The sequence below is a fragment of the Salvia splendens genome, chromosome 21, assembly GCF_004379255.2.
Source record: "Salvia splendens isolate huo1 chromosome 21, SspV2, whole genome shotgun sequence".
Lineage (NCBI taxonomy): Eukaryota > Viridiplantae > Streptophyta > Magnoliopsida > Lamiales > Lamiaceae > Salvia > Salvia splendens.
Window position 1 is genome coordinate 4,071,068 of NC_056052.1, and position 11,630 is coordinate 4,082,697.

Consider the following 11,630-nt stretch of genomic DNA (forward strand, 5'->3'; position numbering starts at 1 on the left):
ACATATCTCACAATTCTTGTCAGTTTGTTCTTATATTTTACTCCCTCCGTCCCTGAAAGTTTGTCCCATTTTTCTATTTTCGTCCATCTCACAAAATTTGTCTTATTTCACTTTTTACCATATTTGGTAATGGACCTTATATTCCACTAACTCAATAATACTAACATTTTATTATGAAACTAATTTATGAAAGTATGACCAACATTCCACTAACCTTTTCAACTCACTTTTCATTACATTTCTTAAAACTCGTGCACGATCAGACGGCGGGAGTATTATTATCACTCTCATATACTATCCCTAATATTCCAAGTTAAAGTCATTCAATTAATGAAACCCACAAATAAATTTTACTCCTCGACTTCTTTTCTATCTATGCTTATCTTCTGCCAAACTCAGTCTATAAATAGGAGCAATTAGCAGTTACATTTATCACACAAAAGAAAATAGTCTTACGAACATATCTTTTCAAGCACTCGTTCATGGCTTCAAAGATCTTTCATCCCATCTCCTTCATCATCCTTGATGAATCCGCGAATTTCTGATGTTAGTAAATGCTGGTAGAGAATAAAGACTACGACACAAAGAATTTACGTGGTTCGATTTACTGAAGTAAATCTACGTCCACGGGAAGAAGGGAGGGCAAGATTGTATTGCTTGATCTGGGATTACAGCTTACAACACAGACTTGCTATATGATGTTTTATCTCTAGAGAGCTTAACCTTTTTCTATCTGATCTAAGTTCTATTTATACATTGAACTAAGATCGTGGCTTGCATCACCACTAATGATGGTTGTGGATGTCGTGGAGGTCATGGAGGTCCTGCATGTAGCGTAGGTCATGGCCTACGATCGTGGCCTGAGCTGACACCACGTGGTAGTGGGTGTGTTGGAAGTTGTGGAAATCCTGTATGGGTCCACTAACTCCTTGTTCGGTCGAATACTGAGACCGAACTGCTTTGGTTGCCGATCTGAGAGTAGAGCTTGATGCCGACCTGAGAGCAGAGCTTGATGTTCGGTCGAATACTGAGACCGAACTGCTTTGGTTGCCGATCTGAGAGTAGAGCTTGATGCCGACCTGAGAGCAGAGCTTGATGTTCGGTCGAATACTGAGACCGAACTGCTTTGGTTGCCGATCTGAGAGTAGAGCTTGATGCCGACCTGAGAGCAGAGCTTGATGTTCGGTCGAATACTGAGACCGAACTGCTTTGGTTGCCGATCTGAGAGTAGAGCTTGATGCCGACCTGAGAGCAGAGCTTGATGTTCGGTCGAATACTGAGACCGAACTGCTTTGGTTGCCGGTCTGAGAGTAGAGCTTGATTGGTTGGCTTTTACCGAGCTGTAGGCTGAGGCCGAACTCTTTGGTAATGCCGAACTCATACTCTTCCTTGGGCTTTGGGCTGATGGGCCGTCATTGCTGTTGGGCTTGTTTAGTACGCACCCCATCACTACCCCCCCGAAGGGCGAAGTGAATCACTTCGGCGAAGTGAGTCACTTCGGCATTCTGGATAAAGGCAAGGGGGGGCTGATGTCAGGGGACGTGCCTTGCACGTGACTGCATTAAATGCGACAGTAAAATCCGGCCGTTGAATCCTGAAAAGGTGGGATTCGAAACGGTGCGACGATTTTGAAATCTTCGCTGAATCTGATAAATACCTCCTTTCTTCATCATTGAAGCATTTTTGCGACTGCTTCTTCTGCACTCTCTCTTTTTTGCGAAAATTCTCTCTCCGCTTTCAAGAATTTCTTCAGAATTTCTTCAGATTTTGCAAAGAGTAAGAACCATGTCTTCTTCTTCTTCTTCTGAGTTAGGTAGCGGTAGGAAAGGCGGTAAGGGGTCTTCTGGCCGGAAAGAGTCCGGGGAGAAGACCGTAGAGTATTTCCATAGTATTTTGAGTAAGGATACTGTGATATCCCTACCCGAAAAATACTTTTTTCCTGGGGGGAAGGCGGTGGTACCTGACGGTGATCATAGGGCTGACTCCCCGCCGGAGGGTTATGCCACCGTGTACGAGGCCTGCTTAGAATGCGGGCTTCGTTTCCCCCTCCCTTCTGCCTTTATAGATTTACTAGATTTTTTTCACCTTCCTTTAGGCCAGGTGACTCCGAACTCTTGGAGGCACTTGTCGGCCTTCGCTGCCGAACTCCGTAAGTTAGGAAGGGATTTGTCTTTGAAGGCGATCCTTAAATTCTTTCAATTTAAGAGGAAGGGGTCTTGGTTTTACTTGATCCCTGTACAGCCCTTTAGGGCCTTTTGTAAAACGAAGTGGCCGAAGTGGCAAAACCGCTTCTTCTACTATGATAGGACCGCGGCTCCTAGTTTTCCCTGGAGAGGGCCGAAGTCCGTTATCCGTCATCCTCGGCCTGAACCGTTGGACGAGCTCGATGGCGAGCTCAACAAGATTCCCATAGTTAGGAAACAATACACGGAGTCTGAGCTCGTCAAGGGCGACGTCGTGTTCGACATCTCGTCTTCGGACGAAGAGGCCGAGGGTGAGGATTTCTCTTTATCTTTATGCTCTACTGCTTTAACGAAGAAAATCTGACTTTGCTTTCTTGCTTTTTGGCAGTGTACATGCTGAATAAGGCTATCCGAAAGTCCTCCGAGCTTGTGGAGCCGGAGAGGCAGAGAGCCCCTCGCTCGGCGTCTGAAGCCGAGAAGAATCCGAAGAGGCAAAAAACCTCTTCTTCGGATCCGAAAGAGCCGGAGCCGTGTTCGGCTAAAGGGAAGGGGAAATTTCATGAGTCCCCAAGAGTGCCGGGGAAAGACCTGGTCATCTCCGAGGTGGTTGCAGACATCCCGGAACACGTCCCTGAGCCTTTTCAATGGCCGACGAATTTTGTGGAGGTAAGCTTTCTGACTTGGCTTCTTTTCCACATTTTTTGATGGCCATTCTGTTGAGTTTTTTCCTTGTTCATCTTCAGAGAGCCAAGCTCGTCTCCGTGGAGCTCTCCAAAGCATCCCACGACTACGAGGAGATGCAGAAGAAGTTGCATCTGGCTCGTAGTCTGGCCGAACAGGCTGAGGCCAAATTTGAGAGGGCCCGAGCTGCTAGGATCTCGGCTCAGGATGAAGCCCGGTCAGCCAAAAACCAGCTCATCATCCTGCAAGAGCAGACGAAGCACCGGGAGGCTCAGAAGGAGGCTGCCGCCGTGGCTGCCCAGGGGGAGGCTCTCCGTGTTTACACGGAGAAACTCTTTTTGAGCGGCCAGTTCTCGGCCTTTGTCGGTAGTCTGGTAAGGCTAATTACCGATAAGGGCGAGCAGGGGGCCGACGTCGTGCTGCCTCTGTACAGCCGAGAGATAGCAGCTCGGCTTCAGAATTTGCCGCTCCTTGAGGAGCTCGCTTCATCCTCGGTCCTGCTTTCTGCAGACCGAGTCCGGAGTTGTCGAGCTGATCGGGACGAGAACCTGGAGGCTGTCTTTGCCTCCGTGGGACCCGTTTCACCCGCTTCGACTTACAACGGAGAGGGTGAGGCCGAGCCGCTGGAGCAGGATGCCGAAGTCGAGCGGGCCGGGCATCCGGAGAAGGAAGCCGATCAGGAGGCGGAGGCGAGGCCGGCAGGATGCGAGGCCGAGGCTGAGGTAGTTCAGGAGAAAGAAGCTGAACCAGGCCGAGGAGCCGGAGACGAAGCTGGCGGAGTATGATTTCGTCTCCCTTCTCTTAGTCTAGTTTCTTCCTTGTAAAATGGCGTTGAAGCCCTCCTAGTGTAAAAAATTTTCCTTGTGAATGAAAAATTCTCTACACTTGTCTTCGTATAGCTTTTCGTACTCGCCTTTATTCCTGTTGTATTTTACTATCTGCTCGGTACAGTTGCCGAACTAATATAGCTGCTTTGTACTCAAGGAGATGGAGATACTTCACTGGAAACGGCTGTACTCTTCGGCTTTAGACGAAACTGAGAAAAGAGCTATAGCCGATCAGACGAAGAATGACGAGCTTTTGGCTCGTTTAGTGAAGCTGGAGGCCGATAATAAGGACTTAGAGTCCGATAAGAAGGATCTGGAGGCCGAGCTGAATACGACCATTGCTGAGAGGACTGCGTACGAGGATTACATCCGTGTGCGCGGGGGAGTGACCATATCAGATGTTCAGAGTCGAGTTGACGAACTGTGGGAGGAATATCATGTACTCCGGAGGAACAATGCGCTGGAGAGCTCGGCTTGCCAACAAGTTGTGAAATCATTACGGCGCTGGGCTTCTCGGTACGACATCATTCTTTCCCGGCGTCCCTCAATCGAGAGATTCCTTAGGCATTTCCCGCCAACAGATGCTCGCACTCCAGATCAAGCCTCTGGTTCCCTTGTTCAAAATCCTACTCCAAGTCAACAACGAACTCCGGAACAGCCGGAAACGTCAAGACGAGAACGGGCTCAGGAGCAACCGGAATCGTCAAGACAGGGACGGACTGAAATTCGCCGAGGAGTTGTGACTATGAGCGAGCAAGATCAGCAGATGCTTATTGCAGAGACTCTTCATCGCCGAGGGGTTAGAGCTTCTGGGGCTCGCGGAAGAGGTGTTGGGTCGAGGATAGCATCTCGTCGACCTGCTTATTCTTCATCTGCTCGGAACAACCGAACTCGGCTTCCAGAGGATTTTGCAGATAGGTGGCTCAACTTTAGCAACCCCGGACAGTAGAATAGTCCTTTGTAATAGCGTAACGCCATTTTGTAGGGTAGCGGAGTTGTATGCCGAACAAGATTTGAAAAATGAAATTTTGTTTTCGCTTCTAACACTGTATTTACAGCTTAGCGAAAAAATTTCATCGTACTTGTCCTCGGTCTTATGAAGTAAACTTCTTTGACCGGACTCGTCTTTGGTCTGATGAAATAAACATCTTTGACCGGACTCGTCTTTGGTCTGATGAGATAAACATCTTTGACCGGACTCGTCTTTGGTCTGATGAGATAAACATCTTTGACCGGACTCGTCTTTGGTCTGATGAAATAAACATCTTTGACCGGACTCGTCTTTGGTCTGATGAAATAAACATCTTTGACCGGACTTGTCTTTGGTCTGATGAAATAAACATCTTTGACCGGACTCGTCTTTGGTCTGATGAAATAAACATCTTTGACCGGACTCGTCTTTGGTCTGATGAAATAAACATCTTTGACCGGACTCGTCTTTGGTCTGATGAAATAAACATCTTTGACCGGACTTGTCTTTGGTCTGATGAAATAAACATCTTTGACCGGACTCGTCTTTGGTCTGATGAAATAAACATCTTTGACCGGACTCGTCTTTGGTCTGATGAGATAAACATCTTTGACCGGACTCGTCTTTGGTCTGATGAAATAAACATCTTTGACCGGACTCGTCTTTGGTTTGTGTTCTAATTTGGCGATTTTTGTTGCCGGGATCGAACTTTCCCTTGTCCTAATTCGGCGAGTTTTATCGCGTGGATCGGACTTTCCCAGTTAACCGAAGTGGTCTTATGCAGTAAACCTCTTTGACTAGACATGGTCGTCCTCGGTCTTATGAGGTAAACTTCTTTGACCGAACTTGGTCGTCCTAATTCGGCGAGGTTTATCGCGTGGATTGGACTTTCCCTTATTGCAGTTCGTTTCAGACGAAGTGCTTATTTCTTAAGCCGAATTGTGGTCTTGTATCTTCCTGAGAAGCTTGGACTCACAATCGTTGGCTTATTGCAGTTCGTTTCAGACGAAGTGCTTGTTAAGCTGAATTGTGGTCTTGTATCCTCCTTGGAAGCTTGGACTCACAATCGTTAGCTTATACATGTTCTAAAAAGGGGATCAGCCTTCGAAGAACAAGATACCTCAGTAACATTTGTAAGAGACGACACGCACATAGACAGACAAAACGCATATAGACAAACAAAAACGCAAGTAAAAAACAAAGCACATACCCCTAGGACCGAACTAGACACAAGACTGACCGGACTGTCTCTTACAAATGGAACTTTTTGAGGTTTGAAACGTACCATGTTCGGGGTGCTTGTTCTCCTGACATGTGAGTCAATTTGTAAGACCCTTTGCCGAGGACTTCTGACACCCGATATGGACCTTCCCATGTGGGTTCGAGTTTGCCCAGCTTTTCTGCTCGGCTTACTTCGTTGTTTCTCAAGACGAGATCTCCCACTTGAACTTGCAGCTTTTTCACCCTTTGGTTATAATACCGGGCTACTTGCTCCTTGTACTTGGCTGCTTTTATGCAGGCCAATTCTCTTCTTTCTTCGGCCAGATCTACTTCGGCTCTCAGTCCGTCCTCATTCAGTTCTGTTGAGAAATTAAGAGTTCGGGGACTGGGTATGCCGATCTCAACTGTAATCACGGCTTCAGTGCCGTACACAATCGAGTTCGGCTCCGGTGTGACTTCGGTCATTTCGCCTGCCTCTGACTCCGGCTGCTGTGATTGCTATGCTTGATGATGCCGAACTGATTGCTCGGCACTTTTAAGCGCAATCTGCGAACACACTTGCTCTTTTTCGATCACCTCGGATGACCGCTATCCCTCCTTTGGTGGGGAAGGTGTTCGGCGAGGAAGCCTCTGATCGCTATGATCGGGCTTCTTTTTGTCTTCTCTAGATGAGCTGTCTAAAGACCGTTTTCGACGGTCTGCCTCATCGGCACGAGAAAACTTGTCCGCAATGTCCCACATCTCTTGAGCTGTTTGCGGACTGCATTCCACGAGCTTTCTGTAGAGAGCTCCGGGCAGGATTCCATTTTGGAATGCCGAAATGACAAGTAGATCATTGAGATCATCTACTTGTAGGCATTCCTTGTGGAATCTCGTCATAAAGTCGCTGATCTTTTCGTCACGACCTTGACGTATAGAAAGCAGCTGAGCCGAAGTGCTTCGGGCTTCCGCTTTCTGAAAGAACCTCCTGTGGAAAGCATCCATTAGATCTCGGTAAGATCTAATGCTGCCTTGGGGGAGGCTATTGAACCACCTTCTCGCGTTCCCGATAAGCAGCTCGGGGAACAGCTTGCACATATGGACCTCATTGAGACCTTGGTTCGCCATATTATACTGATAGCGTCCCAGGAAGTCATGAGGATCCACCAACCCGTCATAAGTCATCGACGGAGTTCGGTAGTTCTGTGGAAGGGGAGTTCGGGGTGATATCGTCCGTGAACGGAGTCTTCAATGCTCCGTACATGGCGAACCCGACATCTCTTCGGTACGGAGGAGATGGAGTTCTCCTGTGGTTCCGGTACCGAGGAGGAACAGGAACATGTCGGGGTTGAGGATTCTTTCTCCTGGAAGACACGTCACTACTGCGGTAGTGACTTTCATGTCTGGATGAGGAGGGAGAATCCGCCGTTGTCTTCTCCGGCTGTTGGCTCTTCTGCAGGAAGGTTAAGAACTCCTCCTGCTTCTCGGCCAAGAACAGCTTGACAGCTTCATTTAAATCGGGCTGCTGGGAAGACTCGGTGCGATCTCTCCTGGAGTGGCTTGTTCCTTCTTCGTGAGAACTGGAGACAGATTTCTCACGAGGCTGCTTTCCAGGCCTATGGGCTGCTGGATTAGCTTCCTCATGGTTATCACGGACGGAGGCACGGGTGTTATGTGATCTGGTATGCATTTTTTTTTTTTTTTTTTAGTGGTGGAAAAAGGATCAAAAATTCGCTTTATCACAGATTTGGTTCTCTGGTTTCCCACGGACGGCGCCAGTGATGAATCCGCGAATTTCTGATGTTAGTAAATGCTGGTAGAGAATAAAGACTACGACACAAAGAATTTACGTGGTTCGATTTACTGAAGTAAATCTACGTCCACGGGAAGAAGGGAGGGCAAGATTGTATTGCTTGATCTGGGATTACAGCTTACAACACAGACTTGCTATATGATGTTTTATCTCTAGAGAGCTTAACCTTTTTCTATCTGATCTAAGTTCTATTTATACATTGAACTAAGATCGTGGCTTGCATCACCACTAATGATGGTTGTGGATGTCGTGGAGGTCATGGAGGTCCTGCATGTAGCGTAGGTCATGGCCTACGATCGTGGCCTGAGCTGACACCACGTGGTAGTGGGTGTGTTGGAAGTTGTGGAAATCCTGTATGGGTCCACTAACTCCTTGTTCGGTCGAATACTGAGACCGAACTGCTTTGGTTGCCGATCTGAGAGTAGAGCTTGATGCCGACCTGAGAGCAGAGCTTGATGTTCGGTCGAATACTGAGACCGAACTGCTTTGGTTGCCGATCTGAGAGTAGAGCTTGATGCCGACCTGAGAGCAGAGCTTGATGTTCGGTCGAATACTGAGACCGAACTGCTTTGGTTGCCGATCTGAGAGTAGAGCTTGATGCCGACCTGAGAGCAGAGCTTGATGTTCGGTCGAATACTGAGACCGAACTGCTTTGGTTGCCGATCTGAGAGTAGAGCTTGATGCCGACCTGAGAGCAGAGCTTGATGTTCGGTCGAATACTGAGACCGAACTGCTTTGGTTGCCGGTCTGAGAGTAGAGCTTGATTGGTTGGCTTTTACCGAGCTGTAGGCTGAGGCCGAACTCTTTGGTAATGCCGAACTCATACTCTTCCTTGGGCTTTGGGCTGATGGGCCGTCATTGCTGTTGGGCTTGTTTAGTACGCACCCCATCAATCCTCATTTTCATACTACTTGCTCCAATTTGCCATGCCAATCGGAGCATCCCAAGTGCCAAAAACTCATCACCTTTTGATTTCATCAAGTCATTAAAAGGTTGTCACAAGGGAAACAACACAAAGGAAATCCACGAGCTCAAATCCTACCTCGAGAAATTCGGTTATCTCAACTATTCAAACAAAACCCATGCCACTGATGATGATTTCGATGATACCATGGAATCAGCTATCAAAACCTACCAGAAAAACTTCCACATCAAACCCTCAGGTATCATAGATGATGAAACGATATCGAAAATGACAGCCCCACGATGCGGGGTGCCTGATATTGTTGACGGCACCAACTACATGCAACCCCGTGACAATAGACACGAGTCGAGCTCGAGCAACATCCACATAGTATCTCACTACAGTTTCTTTCAAGGAAACCCTAAATGGACTAAAACCCATCTCACTTATAGATTTGTGCCCAACTATCCCACAAATGCAATTCCCCCTGTGGTAAGTGCCTTCCAAAAGTGGGATGCTGCAACCCACTTTTCCTTTTCACAAGTCCCAACCAATCAATTCTCTGATTTGGTTATAGGGTTCTTTAGAGGTAATCACCAAGATGGAGCCCCTTTTGATGGCCGTGGCGGAACTCTAGCTCATGCATTTGCACCAACAGATGGAAGGTTCCATTATGACGCGGACGAGTTGTGGTCCGTTGGGCCAGCTCCGGGCTATTTTCACCTTGAAACCGTTGCAGTTCATGAAATCGGACACCTTTTAGGGCTTGGGCACAGTTCAGTTAATGGAGCAATCATGTTTCCGTCGATCGAAGCCGGACAGACTAAGAACTTGCATCCAGATGATATTGAAGGAATAAGAGTTCTGTACAATAAATAAAATGTTATGTTTAATCCGTCATAGTAAGTATTAATGTTGTGTGTGAAAATAATTTCCCTATGTTGGAATTTGTAATAGTGTCTAAGGTTACTCGTGCGCTGACACAGACTTGGCCTTCTCCAAGCCCGTAGAGGCCGAGCAGCCCATGTGTACGTCCTAATAGAGTCGAGCAAGATATAAGCTCCTTTTCGGGTTTTCTTTGTCGGTTCTTTCCCGGATCGCAAATAAGTAAGAACCGCATAGGGTTGCTAGAAGAGTCTATATATACTACCGCTTGTATTATTTTCATAATCAAGCATTAATGAAATTTAGTGGAGTATCTTTTAATTCGAGTTCCATGGCTTGTATTGTGCAGATAATCTTGTGATAATTATTCATGGCTAACCCCTTCAACTAAAATAATCTTATAACTTAGTTCTGGATTATATCTTGATATTATTTTATATAACAAACTGAACACCATCTATGTGTTGGATCATGTCAGTTGCTTTAATTTGTGAAAGAACTTAATCATATGTTAACAATTTACCAAATTGTGACGGTTCATTTTGGGAACCAGAATATGCGAAAGGGTGGTTTATGTGATCTTGTTGATCTCAGGTATGCAAGTAGGAGTGAGGACCATCGTTTTCGTTTGATTATAATTTTCGTGGTCAGACTTTGATTTTGATAATAAAATTATATTCTCAAAAACTAGGTTTTAAGAAAATGAATGGTGGAAAATTGGTGATTAGTATTCTAGATTATATAGGCAATTAATTTTTACATATAAGAGAGGTTGACGTTGTTCCAAATTGTAATAAATACTATTTGATAATAATTCATCAATTTTCTTTTCTTCATCTCCATTTTGTCCTCGAGACTTTTGAAAAATGATACACTGAATGAAAAGTTCTTAGTCACTAAATAATGACATAATATTCCGTCACTAAAGCGAAACAGTCGCCTATATTTTCCGTCATTGGGTAGATTAATAGCTGTAGTAACGGACAAATCCGTCAGTAATATTTTTTATTGACAAGTTTTTTAATGACGGATCTGTCGAAACTTAGTATGTCACTAACCTGTTAAGTGAAGAAATTTCACTGATTAGTGACGGATAATTCCGTCACTAAAGAGCGAGTTTTTTTTTGTAGTGGTGCCACGTGTTGGCTGATGAGTGGAGGAGTTGGATTAGTCATTTATATACCCCAACCTTAATCCCTCTTCCTCACTTTACTTCGATTCTCCTCTGCAGCTTCTCTCTGCAATCTAGGGTTTTCTCCTTAGCAATTCTCTGTGCTTGTGCTTGAGATTTTCCTCCTTCTTCTTCTTATGTGTGTAAACACTGGTGTGTGAGAGTGAGGTGTGGTGTAGGAACCTTTGGTTTTTGGTCTGTGCTTCTTGACTGTGTGCGAGGTTTCTACTGATGGTGAGAAAACTAGTGAGGAGAGATGTGATGTTTGTGATGTGTGTTCCTGAGGTGGTTCTTCCGCAAGGTCACTGGATCTAGGTTTCTCCGAGATACAGTACTTGGCAGATTGCGCTCTGCTTGTCACGTCTTCATCCTTGTGGTAGATCGAACTATGAATTGGGATATTGTGGGCTCGATATTAAAAGGACCTGTGCAGTTGTATCGAGTGCAACTTGAGCCTATTGATTTCTAATCCTTTTCATTGTAATTTCAGATCTACATTTGGAGTTTAATGTTTCCTTGAAGTTACTAACGGTATATTGATTTTTCTGGAAGATCTGATCAATTAGTTGTTTAGATCTGTGTAGTGAGGGTTGATCTCCTCAAATCTTTGAGTGTACTTAGGTCATTCAACCTTAGCTTTTGGTTGGACCTAAGCTTTTGGTTGGTCGATCCCTAACACTAATCACGAGTTCAAATGTTTGGATCATTGTTCTAAGAACCAGATCAATGAGTGTATTGGCAAGACTATCGTTTCACAATTGTAACTGTTCGGACTGGTTTAGACTTGTTAAATTTAGTTTCTATTACATAATGGTAAATAAATCTTTCGTGTTTGTTAAGTAACATTAGCCTTAATTTGGAGCCTAGCAAAATACATATAATTTTTATAAAATATATTACTCACCCGTCTCACAACAAGAGTCATATTTCATTTTTACCATAAATGTTAAGTAAACCCCTTATTCCACTCATATTTATTATAAAATTAATATATAT

The 11,630-nt window shown here is 45.3% G+C and overlaps 1 protein-coding gene across 1 annotated transcript; it reads left to right on the forward strand.

The window, feature by feature from the left end:
* The first annotated feature begins 440 nt into the window (after positions 1-440).
* LOC121783196 (metalloendoproteinase 3-MMP-like) lies at positions 441-9,784 on the forward strand. Its single transcript, XM_042181189.1, has 2 exons — positions 441-521; positions 8,570-9,784. Exons 1-2 carry the CDS (start codon positions 483-485, stop codon positions 9,455-9,457), a joined length of 927 nt encoding a protein of 308 aa, XP_042037123.1. The 5' UTR covers positions 441-482; the 3' UTR covers positions 9,458-9,784.
* The last annotated feature ends 1,846 nt before the right edge of the window (positions 9,785-11,630 follow it).

What these genes read in the sequence shown, in the direction of transcription:
- LOC121783196 (XM_042181189.1), top strand. Translation starts at nt 483, where the DNA reads ATGGCTTCAAAGATCTTTCATCCCATCTCCTTCATCATC. An exon ending in ATCCCATCTCCTTCATCATC is followed by an intron (nt 522 to 8,569) that starts CTTGATGAATCC and finishes ACCCCATCAATC; the next exon opens with CTCATTTTCATACTACTTGC.